Raw genomic sequence first — 21,576 nt, forward strand, 5'->3', positions numbered from 1 at the left:
CCCCTTCCCCTGGTTTCTCCCTCCTGTTCCTTGGAGTGCAAAAGAGCAGGCTTTTATGTAGGACCCTCAGTTTGACAAACAGGTAACTGATGCGATCAAAGCTGACAAGGCCAACCACCATATAGGTAATTATGCATATCTCTGAACTGGTAGCTGTTAAGTTATTACAACTGGATTATTCAAACTATATAAGAAACTAAATAGCTAAAACAGTCCCACCTGTAACAGAAGTAGCCTTACTCTGTGATTTGAAATGAGGCAGGAAAGAGCATGAAGGCTTCTGTGAAACTGAGTGAGGGGAAATATTTTTAACAATCATGTATGAACATGGAAATGTGAAAACAATTATATATAGTATCCTATACACGTTTAGTCAAAAGTAGATCCCCACTGTATTCAACAGGCTTACTCCCAGGTAAGTATGCATAGTATTTCAGAAATTTATCCAGAATAGTGTTGATATTGCATGTGGGAAAGACTGTACATGAACTAGATGCCTTTTAGCTATTCATTTTTTTTCTTCATGTGAAACTTGAATGTGGTATCTTATCCAGTCTTTACTCCACTGGAGCAGAGATTACAGCTACCATGTTGGCCACTAAGGACATGCCATTTTTTCTTGCTTTCCTGCTCTTTAAATAGTTTGAACCTCTTGCTTAACTCTGAACTTAACTTTCACACTGAATCATATCTAGCTTCTGGTACAATCTCTTATTGATATGCATGGATTCTTCAGCTGTAGGATCCATTAGCATTAAAGTGAGTGTTTCATAGATGTCCCTGAACTTTATAACGAGAGTACAGAATCAGTGAAGGCTCTGCTAATCAAAATGTTGAATACAGTGAATATCTAATTTAAAATCACTTTACTACCTGTAAGTAGGCCTAAGGTATGTTGTATAAATCCCTACAGACTTGTTAAAGAAAAGATGTTAGCTTCCATTATTCAAATTTCCTTCTCTGTAAAACCAGTGAACCATTTTTAAAATGTTAAAGAAAAGGCATAAACCTTCTTTAACTCTTCTCACTAACTTTCTATTTGGCTGGGGCATATCAACACTACAGGAGATGCTCCTCAAATGTTCCAAAGTAAAACACTTTCTAGAATAAGTGTTTTGTGTATACGATAATATGACCTAAACCACTTTACATATTTTATTAGTCATTGCTCAGTGTTATCCTACCTCAAATGTTAATGTTCCGTGTGAAAGTTTAATATTTGTCTAAATGCCATCCCAGTCCTGTGCAGACTTTAAAAAAAAAATAACAGTCAATTGACCAAGAAAAAAAGCATATTAAAATGGGCAGTGTGAAATTGACAGCTTGATGCTTTGGCACATTCACTCAGTTCTGCTGCACTGCCTGCCTCTGCTCAGAGTTTTAGTGACAATGTGGTATTACTTTACAAGCCAACCTCCTTCAGATATAATCCTCATGTATTCTGACTTCCAGCTCAATTTAAAATAATAGTACAGTATGGAAAAGGAGGGTAAACAAGGAAAGGACCTCCTGTTCTTATAAAACTTGTGCCATATGTTCACCTAAAAGCCCACTTCATGTGTGACATTTGTCTTATAAAGAAATGAACCATGGAGGAAAAAGCTTGTATTGCCACACATAAAGTATAGCTTGAAATTTGCCCTTTGCAAGTACGTGAAGATATTTAACTGATGGTGAATAAATCCTCCTATTGTACGATGCCCTAGAACAGCCTCTGCCAACCTGGTGGGAGTCTCCAGATATTTTGGACTACAACTTCCATGAGCCCCAACCAAAGCAGCGATGCTGTCTGGTGCTGTTTGGAGGCCACTAGGTTGACAAAGGCTGCCCTACAACATGCAGGGCAAGCCTGTTTCCTCTTCTACCCATGTGGTGACGATTATCTCTATGTACGCTATGTACATGGTGTTTTACAAAGAACAGATTTGATATTCAGAAACAGACATGGAAACAACAGAAGAAAGGGAAGGAAATGGAGGCAGGAATAAACAGGTGGATAATATGTGATTATTCAATTAGGCATTCCTTGGCTTGGCTACTATTCATCATAGGGCTCATGAAGTCAAGCCATGTTCTCTTCTTTGTTCTCTCAAACTGAGGGTCAGTTTACACAGTCAGCAGAACCAAGTGACAAAATATTTCCTGGACTGTATGTCTTGGCTACTAGTCTTGATGTCTGCATACTACCCTCCAGAAGCAGAGGCTTCATGCCTCTGAATACCAGGCATTGGGGAAAAACAGTGGGAGAGAGCTATTGCCCTAATGTGCTGCTTGTGGGGGTTTTTTTATAGGTAACTGGTTGGTTACTGTGGGAATGAGGTTGCTGGACTAGATAGGCCTTTGTCTGATCCAGCAGGGATCTTAAGTACCACTTGGCCACTTCATACCTGTATCATTGTTTTGTTTTTCCTACATGAAAAAGTTCTCTGTGCAGTCATCAGAGCATCAAATTGTTTAGCACAAAAAGGTAAGCTCTCCCTTGATTCCAGAGGGATTTTGCCCTCTCAAAGCAAACACATAAGACCTGTTCTCATATGCCTGTTTATTTCCTGATTCTAGGTGACGACGCAATTTTATGTAAGAGCCATTACCAAACAAAAAACAGTTAGATGTTTTGTGTAACCCTTTAAACAAATTTAAGGTTCAATGAAACCCATTAAAACGTTCAGATTTATCAAGTGTTGTGTACTCAGATGATGAGGGGTGTGTGAAATGGTTATCTTCATCCCTTAACAGAATGAAGTCGTAATTCACATTAACAAGAGGGAACAAACTCTAGCAAGGGATTGGAGAGAACTTGCCAAGCATGAGCCTATAGCAACTGGCACCTCAAGGCCATGCAGTAGGGTAAATCATCCTGTTTCATAATTGGGGAGGGGGTTAGATAAAGACAGGAATTGTATCTGAATGGCACAAGACTTTTTAAAGTGTTGGCCCTTATTGGTTGGACTACTATTTAGGCTCCAATGTTTATCCAATGTTTACATAATTCTCCCATTCTTAAAGTATGGTTGGCACATCAGGAATAAAGTGCAAGCTTATATACTCCCTTGTTTTCCTTTGTGAATTTCTTCTCATTTTGCTGTTATTGTGATAAAAGTGTTATATCTGCATCCATGCTAACCATGGTTAAAACTTTTGAGGACTGTGTTCTTAATCATACTCTGAAGTAGGTTTACAAGGCTTGGTTCAATGGAATTATATTATGATTAGCATTCAATGAAAGCTGGTTAGCTAATACAGATATAATGCAAGCCACACCAAGAGAATCCTGATCCAGATATTGTGGTGAAATTGCATCCACAATGTACTTTTCATTGCAGAACTTAGACAGAAGTAGACCTATAACATAGACCTTCAAGAACAGGGATGGGAAACCTGTGGTCTTCCAAATGTTCTTGAATTCCAACTCCCATCAGCTGCAGCTAGTATGGTTAGGTATGGTGGGAACTGCAGTCCAGAAACATCTGGATGGCCACAGGTTCCCTGTTCCTGTTCTAGGACATTGTCACTTACATAGTAGCAAATAATGTCCCCAAATTTCAGCCACTACCATTACAGTTTTCTTTCTGTACACAAAAAGACATACAGAAAGAACACAACATTCACCAGTAGGTTTATTGATTCTGCTGCTGGGATGCTTTTTTATGCAAGCTAATCTTAACACATTACAGTTTTTTAAAAATCTAATAAAAACTGATCAAATGGTGAAGGTTTAAGTTCTAGAGTTTTCTTTTTGAAAACCAATAAGAACCTGGGACAAAAATACCAAGAAATCTATTGATTTTTACCAAAATATCCCATGGCATTTTTCAAACAAAAACTGATCTAGGAAAGTAGATTTCTGATATTACTTCGTTTGGTTTTGGGATATTTTAGTACCCAAGATAATTTGGAAAGTAGCATGGATAGAAAAAAATACCCCTAAAATATTTTATGTTTTGTTAAAGGTCTGCATTATAGATCTGGAAGTAATGGGGAATTTGTATGGACACCATGGGGAGGGAGGGGTCAGGTGAGTCTGTGGAATGGTTTAGGAAATCTGGAGACATTACATCTGCACCAGGCCAGTGTAAGAAAGCTCTTCCTAATTTCTGTCACATACTGCTTGCTTTCAAATTAAGGGTGAGCAACCTCTGTGAAGTCTGCATCTAAATTAATCTTGACAATCTTTTAGAAAAGCTCTGCTAAAATCCAAAGCTTAATCACTTAATATGGGTAGAGCTTCTATCTTTGAAAAAAGAGAGAGATAAAATTCAATATTAAATTCCAGTTATGAGATGTCTTGAAAATAGTCAGGCTAACATTTTTGGGGGGTTCATAACTTTAGAAATCTCCTTAAAAGAATAAACCAACATTTCCTTGCCTTCACCCAAAATAAAGTCAGAAGTGACAATTATTGGTTTGTAAGTGTGTGTGTGTGTATTTTGTGAAAGCATAAATTTTCCAAATATAAATGAGGATGCAAATGTATGCTGGCTGGTGATAGCATATGGACAATGGCTGTTAATCATTGGTAGAACACATGCTTTACATGCAAATAGTCCCAGGTTTAATCCCTGTCATCTCCAAGGAGGGCTTGAAAAGAGACTTGTCTGAAACCTTGGAGAATTTTGCCATTCAGTATGATTGGTCCAAGGGCACAGGCAAGGATGTTGCCTAACCAATCAGGATAATCAATGGCCAAGGGCTTTGAAGGACAATAAGGATAAGGATGCCTTATAGAAACAGGCATGATGTTGGAAGCTTTTCTTTTGTCTGCTATGTAGTTTGTAGTTAAAACTTTTGATTAAGTTATGTTGTACAATATTTAAATAAAATACACTTTCTCTTGTATAATACATGTCCTATGATCCTATCCTACTTGAAAATAACTAGTGCCTTGAGATCTTTTCTAAACAATAAGCTTTGATTCCATGGAGTTCTTTTCTCTTTTCGAGAGGGATGGAAACCAAGTTCAGCAAAAGTAATTATCAGTGGCTGATTGCACAATACAAAGGCAAGCTAATAAGTATCTGTGTATTCAATCATTACAGTTAATCCTGCATTTTTTTTACCGTTAACCAAAACTGACAAGGACATTAGAACCAATAAGACAGTGACAGTTAAATCCCTGATATGTATTTGTGCTTTCAGAATTAATAGATACCAAGACATAAAGATTTCAAAGGCCAGTCTAGACTGCTAAAACTTTAATGTGTCTAGTTTTATACATGTACATAGCCAAGCCTCCTCCTTGTTTTTCTTCCAAGACTGCTCTTCATTCTTCTATTCTAGTATGAGACCTGGAATAGACTAGCCTGCCATTTCTCAGGTTCTTATGAATCCTGGGTAGGATCAAAGACTGAATCTATCATAAACACTACTGTGACACTGAAATGTTATTGAACAGCTCAGTGCAATGGGTTGGATGGTCCACTGCATTTGCCTTTTAATACATGACTGTCTTTAGCCACAGCATACCCTGAACCTCCAACTTTTATGTAGCTCCTTCTCCATTTTGCATTGTATCCTCACTTAAAGTGATAATGTATAGCTATGAACTACTACTATGAACAAATTCAGCATTAAAATATTCAAGGCCAGCTTGGTTTTGTTTTAATTACACAACTACAAACAATAATTTTTATTTACAGAACTACAAACAATCACAAGACCCATACATACATAATGTGTGGGTAGGGAGGGGGATGGCCCTGGTGACCCTTGGGGGTAATGGGGGGATCGGGGGAAGGTGGAGGGACCTGGTGACTCATGAGGGGAAGGGCCTTGGCAACCCATGGGGGCAGGCACTGGTGACTCAGGAACCCATGGGGGGAGGGAAAGGGGGTGTGCTTTGGTGACCCATGTGGGGGAAGGGGGTGGTGGTAGGCTGGGTTGGTGAACAAAGCAAAGCAAGGGTGGCAGCCCTGTGTGTGTGTGTGTATTCTCATAGTTGCAACACACTATACAAATAATGAATAACCATATTAGTTACTGTGGAATACTGCTAAGCATCTGTTTTGACTAGATGCAGTCTTTATCAAGTTTGTATAACAAAGTCCTAGTTCCTTGGCTCCACGAGCTAGAGGGAGCCCCAGCTGACGAAGCGTCAAGGCCCCAGCTGACAAAGCGTCAAGGCGAGTTAAGCAGCAGAGCGAGTTCGGCAGCAGGGCGAGGAGGCCAGGGCCCCCTACTCTGCCCCTCTGTTCCCTGACCTCAACTAAACCACAGTCTCCAACCTATTGACGTAATAAACCTCAAACAAAACTATGCAGGTAAGAAGCCAGCAGGCGTGTGGGGGCTTTCCAGTGTTTTGCACAGCCTGCAGCATGTACGACTATCTGCCTGTTGGACAGCAGTCGTGGGTGTGCTGTCGGTGCAATGAGCTCCTGGCTCTCCGGGCATGACTTCATTTCCTTGAGGCCAAGGTGGCAGACCTGGAAAAGCTGAGAGAGGCAGAGAGGTGTGTGGAGGAGGCCTTCAGGGACATTATAGCTGTGTCCCACTCCAGCGATGATAGCTCTCCTGCTATCATGGAGAACGATGGTCTCGGGGAAGGAGAGCATCCAGCTGAGGAAGAGGGAAACGATCCCTTAGAAGGGACCCATTCCTTGGGGGATGAGCAGCTATCCTCTCGTGCCAAGGATATATCTCCAGGGGGTGGAGGGATCCTTGTAGTGGGTGATTCGATCATTAGGAACATAGACAGTGGGGTGTGTAATGGGCGTGTAGACCGCAAGGTGTTTTGCCTGCCTGGTGCGAAGGTTGCGGATATCGCCCGTCGTTTAGATAGTTTGGTAGACAGTGCTGGGGAGGAGTCAGTGATCGTGGTGCACGTTGGCACCAACAACATGGGGAAATGCAGCCGTGAGGTCCTGGAAGCAAAATTTAGGTTGCTAGGTAGGATGCTGAAAGCCAGGACCTCCAAGGTGGCTTTCTCTGAAATGCTACCGGTTCCTCGCGCAGGACCAGCCAGACAGGCCCAGCTTTGCAGTCTCAATGCGTGGATGAGACGATGGTGTCGGGTGGAAGGGTTTAGATTTGTTAGGCACTGGGGAACATTTTGGGACAAGCCGGGCCTGTACAAAAGGGATGGGCTCCACTTGAACCAGAATGGAACCAGACTGCTGGCACTTAAAATTAAAAAGGTAGCAGAGCAGCTTTTAAACTGACTGAGGGGGGAAACCCGACAGGAGCTGAGGAAGGTCCGGTTCGGAATAAACCTCCCCCCTGGGATAAAAACCAAAGAAATGATGAAATTTTAAAAGGGGTAGGCCTAGAAGTAGGCATTGTGAGAGCAGGGGCACAGGATATGAATTCAGAAGAGCAAAATTACCACAGGCCAAACCACAAGTGCCAAAGACACTTGAAGAGAGACACTGCTTACAAGTGCCTGTACGCTAATGCTAGGAGCCTCCGAACCAAGATGGGAGAACTGGAGTGCTTGGTCTTAGAGGAGAGCATTGATATAGTGAGCATAACGGAGACCTGGTGGAATGGAGAAAACCAGTGGGATACGGTTATCCCTGGATATAAACTATATCGGAAGGACAGGGAAGGACGTATTGGTGGCGGAGTCGCTCTATACGTGAAAGAAGGCATTGAATCCAGCAAGCTCGAAACCCCAAAAGAGGCAGACTCCTCCACAGAATCGTTGTGGGTGGTGATACCATGCCCCAGGAGGGACTTAATACTGGGAACGATCTATCGTCCCCCTGATCAAAATGCTCAGGGAGACCTGGAGATGAGATATGAAATTGAGGAAGCATCCAAACTAGGAAATGTGGTAGTAATGGGTGACTTCAACTACCCGGACATAGACTGGCCGCATATGTGTTCCAGTCATGACAAAGAAGCAAAGTTTCTAGATATTCTAAATGACTATTCCCTAGACCAGTTGGTCATGGAACCGACCAGAGGGACGGCAACCCTGGACTTAATACTCAGTGGGGACTGGGACCTGGTGCGAGATGTAAGTGTTGTCGAACCGATTGGGAGCAGTGACCACAGTGCTATTAAATTAAACATACATGTAAATGGCCAATTGCCAAGAAAATCCAACACGGTCACATTTGACTTCAAAAGAGGAAACTTCACAAAAATGAGGGGATTGGTAAAAAGAAAGCTGAAAAACAAAGTCCAGAGGGTCACATCACTCGAAAATGCTTGGAAGTTGTTTAAAAACACTATATTAGAAGCTCAACTGGAGTGCATACTGCAGATCAGAAAAGGTACCGCCAGGGCCAAGAAGATGCCAGCATGGTTAACGAGCAAAGTCAAGGAAGCTCTTAGAGGCAAAAAGTCTTCCTTCAGAAAATGGAAGTCTTGTCCGAATGAAGAAAATAAAAAAGAACACAAACTCTGGCAAAAGAAATGCAAGAAGACAATAAGGGATGCTAAAAAAGAATTTGAGGAGCACATTGCTAAGAACATAAAAACCAACAACAAAAAATTCTATAAATACATTCAAAGCAGGAGACCATCTAGGGAGGCGATTGGACCCTTGGATGATAAGGGAGTCAAAGGTGTACTAAAGAACGATAAGGAGATTGCAGAGAAGCTAAATGAATTCTTTGCATCTGTCTTCACAGTGGAAGATATAGGGCAGATCCCTGAACCTGAACTAACATTTGCAGGAAGGGATTCTGAGGAACTGAGACAAATAGTGGTAACGAGAGAGGAAGTTCTAGGCTTAATGGACAATATAAAAACGGACAAATCACCGGGCCCGGATGGCATCCACCCGAGAGTTCTCAAAGAACTCAAAGGTGAAATTGCTGATCTGCTAACTAAAATATGTAACTTGTCCCTCGGGTCCTCCTCTGTGCCTGAGGACTGGAAAGTGGCAAATGTAACGCCAATATTCAAAAAGGGATCCAGAGGGGATCCCAGAAATTACAGGCCAGTTAGCTTAACTTCTGTCCCTGGAAAACTGGTAGAAAGTATGATTAAAGCTAGATTAACTAAGCACATAGAAGAACAAGCCTTGCTGAAGCAGAGCCAGCATGGCTTCTGCAAGGGAAAGTCCTGTCTCAGTAACCTATTAGAATTCTTTGAGAGTGTCAACAAGCATATAGATAGAGGTGATCCAGTGGACATAGAGTACTTAGACTTTCAAAAAGCGGTTGACAAGGTACCTCACCAAAGACTTCTGAGGAAGCTTAGCAGTCATGGTATAAGAGGAGAGGTCCTCTTGTGGATAAGGAATTGGTTAAGAAGCAGAAAGCAGAGAGTAGGAATAAACGGACAGTTCTCCCAATGGAGGGCTGTAGAAAGTGGAGTCCCTCAAGGATCGGTATTGGGACCTGTACTTTTCAACTTGTTCATTAATGACCTAGAATTAGGAGTGAGCAGTGAAGTGGCCAAGTTTGCTGACAATACTAAATTGTTCAGGGTTGTTAAAACAAAAAGGGATTGTGAAGAGCTCCAAAAAGATCTCTCCAAACTGAGTGAATGGGTGGGAAAATGGCAAATGCAATTCAATATAAACAAGTGTAAAATTATGCATATTGGAGCAAAAAATCTGAATTTCACATATACGCTCATGGGGTCTGAACTGGCGGTGACCGACCAGGAGAGAGACCTCGGGGTTGTAGTGGACAGCACGATGAAAATGTCGACCCAGTGTGCGGCAGCTGTGAAAAAGGCAAATTCCATGCTAGCGATAATTAGGAAAGGTATTGAAAATAAAACAGCCGCTATCATATTGCCGTTGTATAAATCTATGGTGCGGCCGCATTTGGAATACTGTGTACAGTTCTGGTCGCCTCATCTCAAAAAGCATATTATAGAGTTGGAAAAGGTTCAGAAGAGGGCAACCAGAATGATCAAGGGGATGGAGCGACTCCCTTATGAGGAAAGGTTGCAGCATTTGGGGCTTTTTAGTTGAGAGAAAAGGCGGGTCAGAGGAGACATGATAGAAGTGCATAAAATTATGCACGGCATTGAGAAAGTGGATAGAGAAAAGTTCTTCTCCCTCTCTCATAATACTAGAACTCGTGGACATTCAAAGAAGCTGAATGTTGGAAGATTCAGGACAGACAAAAGGAAGTACTTCTTTACTCAGCGCATAGTTAAACTATGGAATTTGCTCCCACAAGATGCAGTAATGGCCACCAGCTTGGACGGCTTTAAAAGAAGATTAGACAAATTCATGGAGGACAGGGCTATCAATGGCTACTAGCCATGATGGCTGTGCTGTGCCACCCTAGTCAGAGGCAGCATGCTTCTGAAAACCAGTTGCCGGAAGCCTCAGGAGGGGAGAGTGTTCTTGCACTCGGGTCCTGCTTGCGGGCTTGCCCCAGGCACCTGGTTGGCCACTGTGAGAACAGGATGCTGGACTAGATGGGCCACTGGCCTGATCCAGCAGGCTCTTCTTATGTTCTTATTGTTGGCATTAGGCCGTACTGCCTAAGGATGTTTTCATCAGGTCTGAAAGAGTTACAAGCATGTGTCTGCAGGAGCAGCGTTATCAGCTAAGACTGGCCTGGGAAACAGACACGTTGTCATGGTAACGGGTGATAACAGCTTGGGAAAAAGTTCTAGTTGCTTTCTATTGCTTTTCTGTGCTGTGCTGTCTGTGTCTTGTCTCTGAACTGAGAGTTTCTCCTAGAAGGGGGGAAACTCCACATGTATCTACTTTTAAGCCTTTGGCCTTAATGTCTAAGTAAAGACTCTTAAACTTTCTTTTTTTTTTTTTACAATAATTTTTATTCAAATTTTCATAAAACATACAAAACAAAATCATAAAACATTCAAAGACAAAAAACAAAACAAAACAAAAATGATTAAACAAAAAAATAAAATATTGACTTCCCATTTGTCACAGATCAAATCAGTTATAGGTCTACAATATATAACAATCCTGTCTCTTAAATTATATTATAAAATCACTTTCCTCCAGTAGTTATCTTAATTAATCATCAAATCTCATAAACATTACTTTATTCTTTCCACAAAAAGTCAAAGAGAGGTTTCAATTCTTTAAGAAATATATCTATCAATTTTTCTCCAAATAAACATTTCGATTAATCCATCTCATCAAAATCTGTTAGGTCCAATAATTTCAATAGCCATTATTCCATTATCCCTATTAATTTCATCTTCCATCTTCAATAGTCCTGTTAAGTCCAGTAATTTCAGTGTCCAATCTTCCATTATCAGTATTCCATAATAATCTTGCTGTCATAGCCATAGTCATATAATAAGAGTCTGATGGGAATTTCCTCTATCCCAAATATTTTCTTGCCATCCATTCTGAATAAGTTGCTGAAGTACTGTTGTAAAGTCATATCTCTGTTCTTCTTTTTTACAAAATGCACTGGCTCATCTCTTGAGAGTTTTTCCATTGTCACATGGCTGCAGTTAATTCCATAGATTTTCACTATATCAAACTCCATCACGTCATTCCAGTCCAGAAGATTATCCAAGCCATTGATAACTTTATCTCTAATATCTTCATTAATTTCTTCAGAGATAACGTTAAATTCCAAACAGTAGATTTTATTTCTAATATCCATAAACTCCAGATCTTTTTCCAATTCCACATTTGTTCCAATCTCCAGGGCTTGTATCTTCCCTTTATTTTTTCTTTTCTCATCTCTGATCTCATTCTCCTCTCTCACAGGATCCCCTATTTCTTTAAGCTCCTGCGTCATTTTGCTCAGTTCAATTTTCAGCTCCTTACTGCCCTGTCGCAGGGTTTGTTTCGTTATCTCAATCTCATCCATTATTTTCTGAAACATAATTACTTCCAGATTCTCAGCCACTTTCTTGATTGCCATTTTTAAAACCACGAAAACAAAGCAAAACAGAAGTAAAGAAGAACCACTTCTTATTTCAGCAACAATTGGGTTAATATTCCAGGCTTGATGACATCACAGTATAAACAGAGCAGCCTGCCTTATCTCTCTATGTTCAAGAATACAAAACAAATTTGGTTCCCAGCATCAAAACAGTTAGTGGCGTCGTGAAGAAGCAGATTCGTCGAAATAAAATAGACCAAAAAGAGAATAGTCCCAGACAATATAACATTCCTCGGAATAGAAATCCCTCTTCTGTTTATATCTTTAGAATGCACTTCCAGGACAGCTTTTTGCAACAGAAACAGAGATAAGCTGTTAATTTCGTGAATAACAGAGAAGAGTTATAGCTCACCCAGAAGTACTTCAAAGCCGATCAATCTGACAAATCTCCTTTGGCTGCAACAATTTAAACCAAGTAAGAAAAATAATAGAAAGAAGGGTGCTTGCCTGTTAGTCGGTTTTCTCTTTGAAGAAAAATAAACGTATCGCATTAAACAGATAGAGCAAAAGTTTGGAAGTCCGTCCGGCATTGTTGGCTGGACCTTTTCTCATAAATTAATGAAATCCAGTCCTCCCAACAAAAACAGGCTTTTGAGGTTGATCTCTACGTTTCTCCCTGCCCGGGAGAAATTTCATCAGTCAAAAAAAAAATGTTCTGACTGATTTATATCTGAATAAGCTTCTTTTGAGGCGGGAGCCCGTCTCAAAAGCAGGCACAAGCGAAGTCACCCTTCCCGGAAGTCGGAGGACTCTTAAACTTTCTCAAGCCTCTGTGATGTTTCTTTACCATCTTACATCCAAAGTAAGATTCCCCTATTTGGTTTTGATCAAGCTGAAAAATATTTTCACTCCAGTCTCTAGCCTTTGTCACTCCCATTTATAGTGTTACAGGTTGGAATCATGCAAGACAGAATACTGTGACAGATTTATTATAATGGCAATGCTTACAAAGAGTGGGGGATTTAGACAATAATAAAAAAGACCTTTTGACAGAAATCCTATCAACCCAAAGAGTGGAATCTTTAATGCTACTTGGGAAATTCCAAAATGCTTAAATCTGTTTAAAATAAGCAAATTGAGTAAGTTAAGGGTTCAGATTTGCCAGCTTCTTGATTACATAGAATTTGAATGTAGGGGTTTTTTTTCACACAATATATCCAGTCTACCATGCAGAAAAGGGATGGATTGGACTCAGAAGCAAACACATGCAAAAATGACATTAAGTGGGAATAGTCGTAATTTGTCCAGACCGACATCAAATGCACCCAGTCATTAGAAGTCACAATAGAAGTCACAAGCTATATGGATCTTATAAATGAGTCCCTCCCCAAAAATGTATAAAAACAATAAATCAAAAATCTAGCCTGGAGACGCTTTTTTCCTGATCCAAAATATTTGCAGGAGTAAAATCATGAGAATGAGCAAAAGCCATACACCAAGTATGCCCAAAATATATTTTTATGGGTACACCCACCCTATATTCTGTTGCTAGAGCAGCAGTTCTTCAATTTGCATAGGAAAAACAAGAGTGTTCTTAAGTAATGGCACTGGGGAGCTCCTTTAAAATATTTGTGAGTTCAGAGAAATAATCCCACTGAGTTCAATAAGGTGAGTTCCCTAGTAATTCAACACTAGCCCAATCAATAAATATACATCCAATGATGCCCACCCAATTATGCAACAGATTTCTGCTTCTCCAACAGAATTCCTTTTCCCCTCATTTGCCCTGTACCTCCCAACCATCTGAAACAGATTTTTGGGGTGCAAGAGGGGCTGCAGAAAGGGAGGAGAGGAAGGAACATGCAACAGTGGGTGCCATGCTTTGATTCCAATGACATTAAGCACCCCTAATTCTGCATGGGGTCAAGTTGTAAGTATATTTATTGACAGGGGCTTTAATTTTTACTATTACAAATTCACCAAAAGATTAATTAAATTTGTTTGGAAACAGCTTCAGCATATTTTCCTCAGCACGTCATTTTATTAATTCACAAGAGCTGTTCTCTTTCCAATGATTCTGCAAGTCTGACACGCAGTAATAAACCCATCACTGGACTGAAAGATATTCAACAGGTGTAGGATTAAAGGCTAATGGAAACACTGTTGCCCAGGAAATCTACTTGCTGGCTACTCCCAGTGGACTTCTGCGATATTCACAAGGACCACTTTTTATCTTTGATCATTTAAATTAAAATCCAACTAATATATATCTTAATCAACAATCACTGAGTGGGGTTATATATCTTCATATTGTGGCAAGTTTATGATGGCTTAGCAGGGCAGAAATACTTGAATAAATTTTGAGAGCTTAAATTCAAGTTCAAGGGATAAAAATATATGTCCTTATGCCTCTCTTCTATGACTCATTTGACCCATATTTGTAGATGCCTGCAGCAAAAAGTTTTTGTTTCAGTTAAGTGTCATAATTTGCCTCTGTTTGGGAGATATGCAAAAAAAAAAAGCATTTTAAGTGGAAAAGGTCATATGCCATTTTTTTCTGAAACTTTTTCTTCACAATGTCTTTTGTAAAACAAGAGATCTTTGATTTGCTCATATAACAAATGTTCTTTGTATGCTTACTGTATTTTGTTCCACAAACAACCATGCAGATGAGCAAGTATAATGAAAGAAAAGCAAACAGCAACGAGGCTAAGCTCTTCAGTTACCATTTCCCCTTTTTCAAGCTCTTATGCCAAAAATGTGAGAAAAACAGAAAATTAAAAGTGATGAGCAGAAATGTGCGCTCATTAGGCTGCATTCACAAAAAACAAAAGAGACCCACGTAAAAACCCAGAAAGTGAGGGCAGCAAATTTAGTGTGTGTTTCAAAAAATAAACAAGTGTCATACCTTTTTAAAAATTCCATATACTCTGTATGCTTGATGAGGCCAGTCCTCATCATTATTGTTTGAAAACATTGCCGATCAATAGCCCAAAGTTTCACATTTACGAGAGCTGGAAAAAAAAAACAAGACAAGGGGAAATTTTAATTAGCAAATCTTAATTTGAAATAAAAAAATCTGTTGTGAATTGCAAAGAAAATAATTTGTGAGAAAACATGAGAATGATTCATTTCTTATTCTAAAGTATAAAATTAAAAGGCAAGAAAGAAAATCTACTGGGCAATGGATTCCATATGCATTATTCTGACTCAAAAATAATTATTCATCATCATTATTTGATTCAAAGATCTCATCATAAATTTGGACAATTTTTGAAAAAGAGTCATGTCCTCAAAAGTGATGAAAGATACAGTACAAAAGTAGTTTTCTTAATTAGTCCCCACATCTGGTAATTTAATATAAACACTTTGACACAATACAACCTTTTCATAAGATTATCATATGAAGTAGATAGCAGAATAATTCATCTATCCTGTTCTATCTGAAATAAACACTCCAATTCCTAAGTTCTCCAGAAATCCTTTATGCGAGATATTTTTTTATTAGAACATGTAGATTCAAGGTAAATATATGTCACTAAGTTTTTAAAAAATAGGATTCTCCAGTGAAAAAGCTGGCAAAAGATAACTCAATAAATATTTTTTTAACAATCATATATTCCTATAATGTTTTATTCAGTCAGAGGACTTCTTAGTAAAAGGGATATTTTTTTTAAAAAAAATCAGAATATACACATATACATCAGGATATATTTTCCTTTTTAGAAATTACTAGTTTACAAGGTTGGCAATTACAAGTATGCCCTGAGGCTAATCACTTTAATGGTTCATGAGCCTCAAACAAGCTTCTGTGGTTATATATCATTTTCAACTCAATACTCTGGATATCCTGGCTGTTACTTGTTTTTATAAAATATGCTTATGCATTACAATGATAACCATGAAAATATAAAAGTTGGGAAAATCTAGTCTGAGAAACCAGAAAGAAAATTAATTGTCACATGGCATGATTCAGTCAAAGATAAGCTTGTTGAGGTCCCATTGATTTCCATAGGAGCGAGTTAAGCACATGCTTTTACTGTCCCACTGAAATAAATTAAGACTTATTTATTTATTATGTATTTGCACCAGGCTGGGGGGAATTGGATGTGCTGGCCCCCCAGCTGAGTAGAAGCCCCTCGTCCCAGCTGACCCACAGTGCCCCCAGGACCCTGCTGGCTCAGCCGGGGGTCCACTGGGGAAGCCCAGACTGGCAGACGGAGAGCTGGTGCAAACCAGTGAAAGGTCTGATAATAGAGCATTCTGGGGACGTGGCAGAGGGGGAGCCAACACGGAGGGGGAACCGATGGGAGTGGATTTCCTTTATATCCAACTGCTGTTCGGAGCCCTTCCTCAGGTCCTGATCCAACTGAAAGTTTTGCCAGCCAAAGATTTGGCATAGGTAAATAATTACAATGGTAGTCAATGGGGAGTGCTCACTCCCCAGTAAAAGTATACATGGGAGCTGGCTTTTATCTCCCAGTCATCATGTGCAGCTCCCTACTGAGCCTGAGTTCAGCCGGCCTGGTGGCTCCCAAAAGGTAAGTGGATGCCACAGAGCTTCCTGTCGGCTTCTACGCCGCTGCCCCACCACCATCTTCCCATGACTTGGATTGCTCTGCTCAAGAGGATTTAGCTTTACATAGATTGTTCCATGGTTTCTTCCAATAAGCAGACTCATGAATGTGCACCTCTGAGAGTCATTACAGGGTGGGTAGCTAATGCCATCACCCAACAGGAACGGCCTAATTCTCAGTTACATTGAAGCATTCCAACTACTTATTGGAGCCAGATCTGGTATTATGAGTCAAGTGAAAGATAACCATGGAGGGTTATTCTATTCTTTTTGGGGAAGGGATCGTAGCTCAGTCATTGAGCACATTATTGCATGGAGAATGTCTTAGATGTGATCTCTAGTAGAAATGATCGTGGGGAGCAAGCACTGGGAAATTCCATCCCTGAGATCCCGAAGAACCATTGGCAGCTTTATGTTATGCTCTTAAATTTAGCACTGGCAAGCTGCAGTGAGGAATTGTGAACTTCTAAGTGTTACTACTGGGGAAACAAAAATGTGAAGTGAGATGGATGGATAATTTGTACCGAGCATAAATTGCCTTTCAAAATTCATCATGCTTTTTGTGGGCGGTGAAATGGGACATTCTGCCAAACATTCTTGGGAGGGGGAAGTGAAATAGTTCAGCAGTTTTTCTTCAGTTTTTTTTCTTTTTCTTCTGAGGAAATTAAATCCACTAAATATTGAATGAAACTCTGTTGCTCATATTGGTAAAGGAATATGAGTTAAGAGAAGAGAACTGGGAGGAGGAAGGCCCAAGCCCACTGTAACAATATTATAACAACATGAACCAATATTAAAACAGGATCCACAAATGCACCCAAAATTCCTGGATGGTGATATTTTACCAAATGTTTCCCAGGGTAGAACTGAAATTATCTAACAGTTCAGGGGGAAAAGTGAAAAAAGAAAATGTTCAAACATTTGTTAGAAAATTCTTTTCTGAGAGTTTTTCTTCAGTCCTAAGATTAATAACAGGAAATGACCAAGAAACTCCTCTGTCCTCTCCATTCATGCCATGCAACATTCTGGTTTTTTACTCCATGTACATAAGAATGTTGGCTAATTCATTAGAGCCAGGAAAAAAGGTACCTCAAAAGTCCAAAAATGAAACAGCAGAGCCAAAAATTCAATCTCAGTCACAATTTGGCAACTGCCCTCATTAGGTGTTTCAATTGTCATTTATCTTTCAGTGCCCTGAATGAATACATGACCACTTGCATGGTGCTGAATAGCAAATGTGCTGCATAGCCTGTGAGATGACAGAGTGACTGCAAAATGAATTGAAGCAGTGTGCTGTCATGCGTTTGAAGCTAGATTAGGAAGCCACTTAGAATCTTGCCAGTGAAGTTTGTCATATCTGCTATATCCTTTTTTGTTCGTTTTTCTGCTTCTCTAAATCAATCATGAGACTATTCCAAATGTCCGATAATAGTAATAATTAAAACCAATCTCCTTGAAGATAATGAAAATGTTCCAGTGCATTCATGCATTCTGCAAAACCCATCAATAGCCACTTGTTAGCTTTTGCTGAAGGATTACCTACATTCATGTATATAACTGTAACCTAATATGAAAACAGAACACAAAGGCCTAATTGTGGGGACAGACATCACTGTGAATTGGAGATAGACATGAAAACACTTTGAGTTTGACTCTGTTTGAATTCATCAGCTCAAATAGCTGGGGAAGAACGACATGATATACTTGTTTCCCAAACATGTGCCTGATGATTAACACATGTGGATGGAAACATTTGCAGTCATTTCTCAGTCAGGCTTCTTCCAGTCTCAGACCCTAGGTGAAGAGGGAAAATTGAGGAAACCTGGCCAGCTAGCATATGCAGGGAAGAACTGCAGGGCAGTGGAAGGGTTAAGCAACTACTCCTGCCCACTAACTGCTCCCTGCAAATCCTACCTCCGCCCCACCACAGCATTTGCAACATGACAGAAACATGAAGTTGGGGGCCTGTGTTTTCCTCGCAATGCAGTTCTCCTCCACATCCCATTTTTTTAATTAGATATTATTATTATTCTAACTACCTCATCTACCTACTAATGCCTTCCTTCCTGAGAAACAGCATCTCAGGTAAAATTTATCTTCTTCTGTGAATATCCACTACTATAATGAAAATCCACACTAATACTAATCAGTATTAGTTAGAGCCAGTGTGCTGTAGTGGCTAGAAAGTATCAGACTGGGATCAGGGAGAGCCTGGTTCAAGTCCCTCGCAGCCATGACATTGACAGGATGACCTTGGACCAATCTACTCTAACCTATCTTGCAGGGCTGTTGTGAGGAGACAATGATGGAGGGAGGACCAGACATGTTACCTTGAGGTCCTTGGGGGAAAGGCAGGATATAAAAGTAATAATTTTTAAAACCATGCATTTTACTTGCAATTTGAAAGCACACAATGTTTATCAAGCAAAGGTCAGGAATTCCTCAGCTGGATAACAGCCTGAAACTAGCTAACATATAAGAGCCAAACTAGATATTACATGCATGCAACATTACTCCGATGGCCATTTTTAAACAGGAAATCAGCTTCCAAGGGGGTGACTGCAATTTGCAAAGTGGAAGCAGGGAGTATGTAACCCATCCTGGCTCACTGTTTCCGTGCTCCAAATCCCCCCTCCCCCAAGCAGCTTTTTCCTGTGTAGGTTCCATGTTTGCAGTGAACTTGATACAGCTTTCATTTATGATCACTTTTTTTTCCAAATCAAGAACAAAATGACTGAAGATGGCAGTTCCTTTACGCATTTAATAACTACTAATCTGCCTCAGTCAGGAACAGTAAGAGTAACTTCTTTATTTAGAAAGAAATGGGTAATTATTATTGGCTGCACATCCAAATTGATTATGAATGCCTTTTAGAGCTCATGGAAAAGATCAGGTGTATCTTATCAATATGGTGTACATGATTGCAGTGACAAGCTTAGATAGAAAGCATCTTTTACTTGCTACAGTAAGATTCATGCACACTTTTCAATGGTCTGTGAAGATACTGCATATCTTTGAAATGCACTTCAAGGGTGAAAAAGAGATAAGCCACAAGCAGACATTCAAGCCTTCTTGATCAGCAAAAGCATTCTGAAATATTACATCTTCTCTCTCCCCCACCCCCACATCATAAAAGATATCTCAGAGGGTCACTGCTCTATGGCATCTGCTGGGTTCACACCTGTTTTTCATGTCTTTCACAATCAAAGGCTCAATGAATTCAGTTGAATGTGTTTTTGGCACAAGACAAGATTTCTGCTTTTGTGCTGTGCCATGTAACTAATCTACACAGACTACTTATTAAAGGTAAATTAGATTGGCCTATAATCAATCACACTTAATGGCTGCTATTTATGCTGTTGCCCCTTTCAGTTGCAAATTAATATATGAACCTGCAAAAGAGTAAATGCTGGTCTATCCAAAGTTAACAGCTTAGTCCACGTTTGGACATTATGCAAACCAACCAACCACAAATGACAAGTAATATTAATCTCTAGACCTGCCTAGGACTGTAAATTCTCTCTGAAGACTATAATCTCTCTGAAACAAGTTGCTTCTCTGTAAATCATGTTGAGACACTTTTACTGAAAAAGCATAACAACAACGACAACAACAACAACACCGGCTGGTTTAAGATCAAAGTTACGGCTATCTCATGTTGGCTCAAGCTCCATAAAGGCAGAAAATTGGCAGTTAAGGCGGATGCCTAACAGACATGACTCATGATCAGCAATGATGTTGTGCAATGTCACAACTGTGCTTGCTTACACCTTTTTCTTGGTTTTTCAGGGCAAAATCCAGATGTGGAAAATGGAGTGCATGGACTTAGCAAAGATGTCAGCTCTACACTGCGTCAGCAGTGCCAGTGGGGGCTGGAAATTCCTGGGTGGTTGGCAGGGAAGCAAAGTCCTTAGCCGGCAGTCTGGCCATAAATCTGCCAGGTCTAGGAGGAGGGGAGCTGATAAGGGCCAGGCTTGTCCGAAGCGTACTTGCCGAGTCAGGAGTCCAGAAGCGAGGTCAGTAGAGGTCCGGGATCAAGTGCCAAGGGATCAGTCCAAAAGAGGTTGCAAGGAAACTAGGAACACACAAGCCACGCCTGACGTTGCAGTCAGCAACAAGCTGCAGCCAAGGTGTGCCTTATAAAGAGCAGGTTGGACAGCAGGTGTGAGCCCTCAGCATTTGGGCCTTAAGGAGACAGGCCTGCCTCTCTTCTGCCTGACCTTCTGCTGTCTACGTTCTGCAGGTGAGGGGGGAGTATCTTGTTCACTGGCTGCGTCTGGCTGCAGGGCCTCTGCTGTCCCTGGGGTGCTCTGCAGCTGAGGGGGAGAAGGAGCTGGATTCTCAGGAGTTTCCTCTGTGTCTCCTTCTGAGTCTGCTGCACCTGGGTCTGCTGCTGTTACTCCTGAGTCATCCACATCGGAGGAGTCCTCTGACGGGGCCATGACAAAAGACACCACATGTTGTCCTGGCCCTGTATTGCCTTATGAAGCATCTGAGCCTTATGCATTGCTAAATGAATCCGCCTATGTGGATTTGTGTTTGTTGCTGGACTCAGACACTCGATCATAACTCTAAAAGTTGATGGGAGGATAAATACTGGAAGAGAATCATGAACAATGGGACTTTCCTGTTTACCCTGAAGGAGGACAGGACAAAGCACAGGTCATTCCAATACAAATACAGAGAAAGAAACTAAAAGTAATAGAGACTATGGACAGAAAGGACACTCCAGTGGTAGTGACCTGCAAGGTGTGTGCAGTGTTTGTTTTCTTGCCTGAGAGCACCATGGCGTACATGTGCAACAAGTGCAAGCCGGTGATGCTGGAAGAAAATGTGAGAGGTTTGGAGCAACAAGTGGCCACACTGAAGAGTATAAGAGAAGACAAAGAGTTCTTAGACTGAATGCTGAAACAACAAAGAGAAGTAAAGAGACATACAGGAGATGGAAGAACAGCAGCATGTTGAAGCAGAAGAGGAGACTGTTGTGGAGAGGAACAACCAAGTAAAGGAAACTCTGTGGAAAAGGGAAACAGTTAGGAGCAGAAGACCTAGAAGACACCCGTCACTTGTGGAACTTTGGAACTGCTTTCAGGTACTTGGATGAGACTGGAGCACAGAGTGCAGAGGAAGAATTACAGGAGACCCCACACGGCAGCAAGTGAGAAGCTGAAGCTGTCAGTCAGATGCAATGAAACCATGCCCCACAACATGAATAAAAGATGAGTAGTAGTAGTGGGAAACTCCCTACTGCGTGGGATTTAAACCCAAGTATGC

General features: G+C 40.6%; 1 protein-coding gene across 11 annotated transcripts in view; it reads right to left on the bottom strand.

Moving 5' to 3' along the window:
• The window catches only part of PRKG1 (protein kinase cGMP-dependent 1), a 1,123,517-nt gene that overhangs the window by 342,981 nt on the left and 758,960 nt on the right, over positions 1–21,576 (bottom strand). For all 11 annotated transcript variants that reach the window (XM_061635360.1, XM_061635359.1, XM_061635362.1 and 8 more), the window contains one exon: positions 14,635–14,740. In XM_061635360.1, coding sequence (XP_061491344.1) covers positions 14,635–14,740 — 106 coding nt within the window. The remainder of the gene's footprint in view (positions 1–14,634; positions 14,741–21,576) is intronic.

This window comes from Rhineura floridana, chromosome 7 (assembly GCF_030035675.1).
Source record: "Rhineura floridana isolate rRhiFlo1 chromosome 7, rRhiFlo1.hap2, whole genome shotgun sequence".
Taxonomy (NCBI): Eukaryota; Metazoa; Chordata; class Lepidosauria; order Squamata; family Rhineuridae; genus Rhineura; species Rhineura floridana.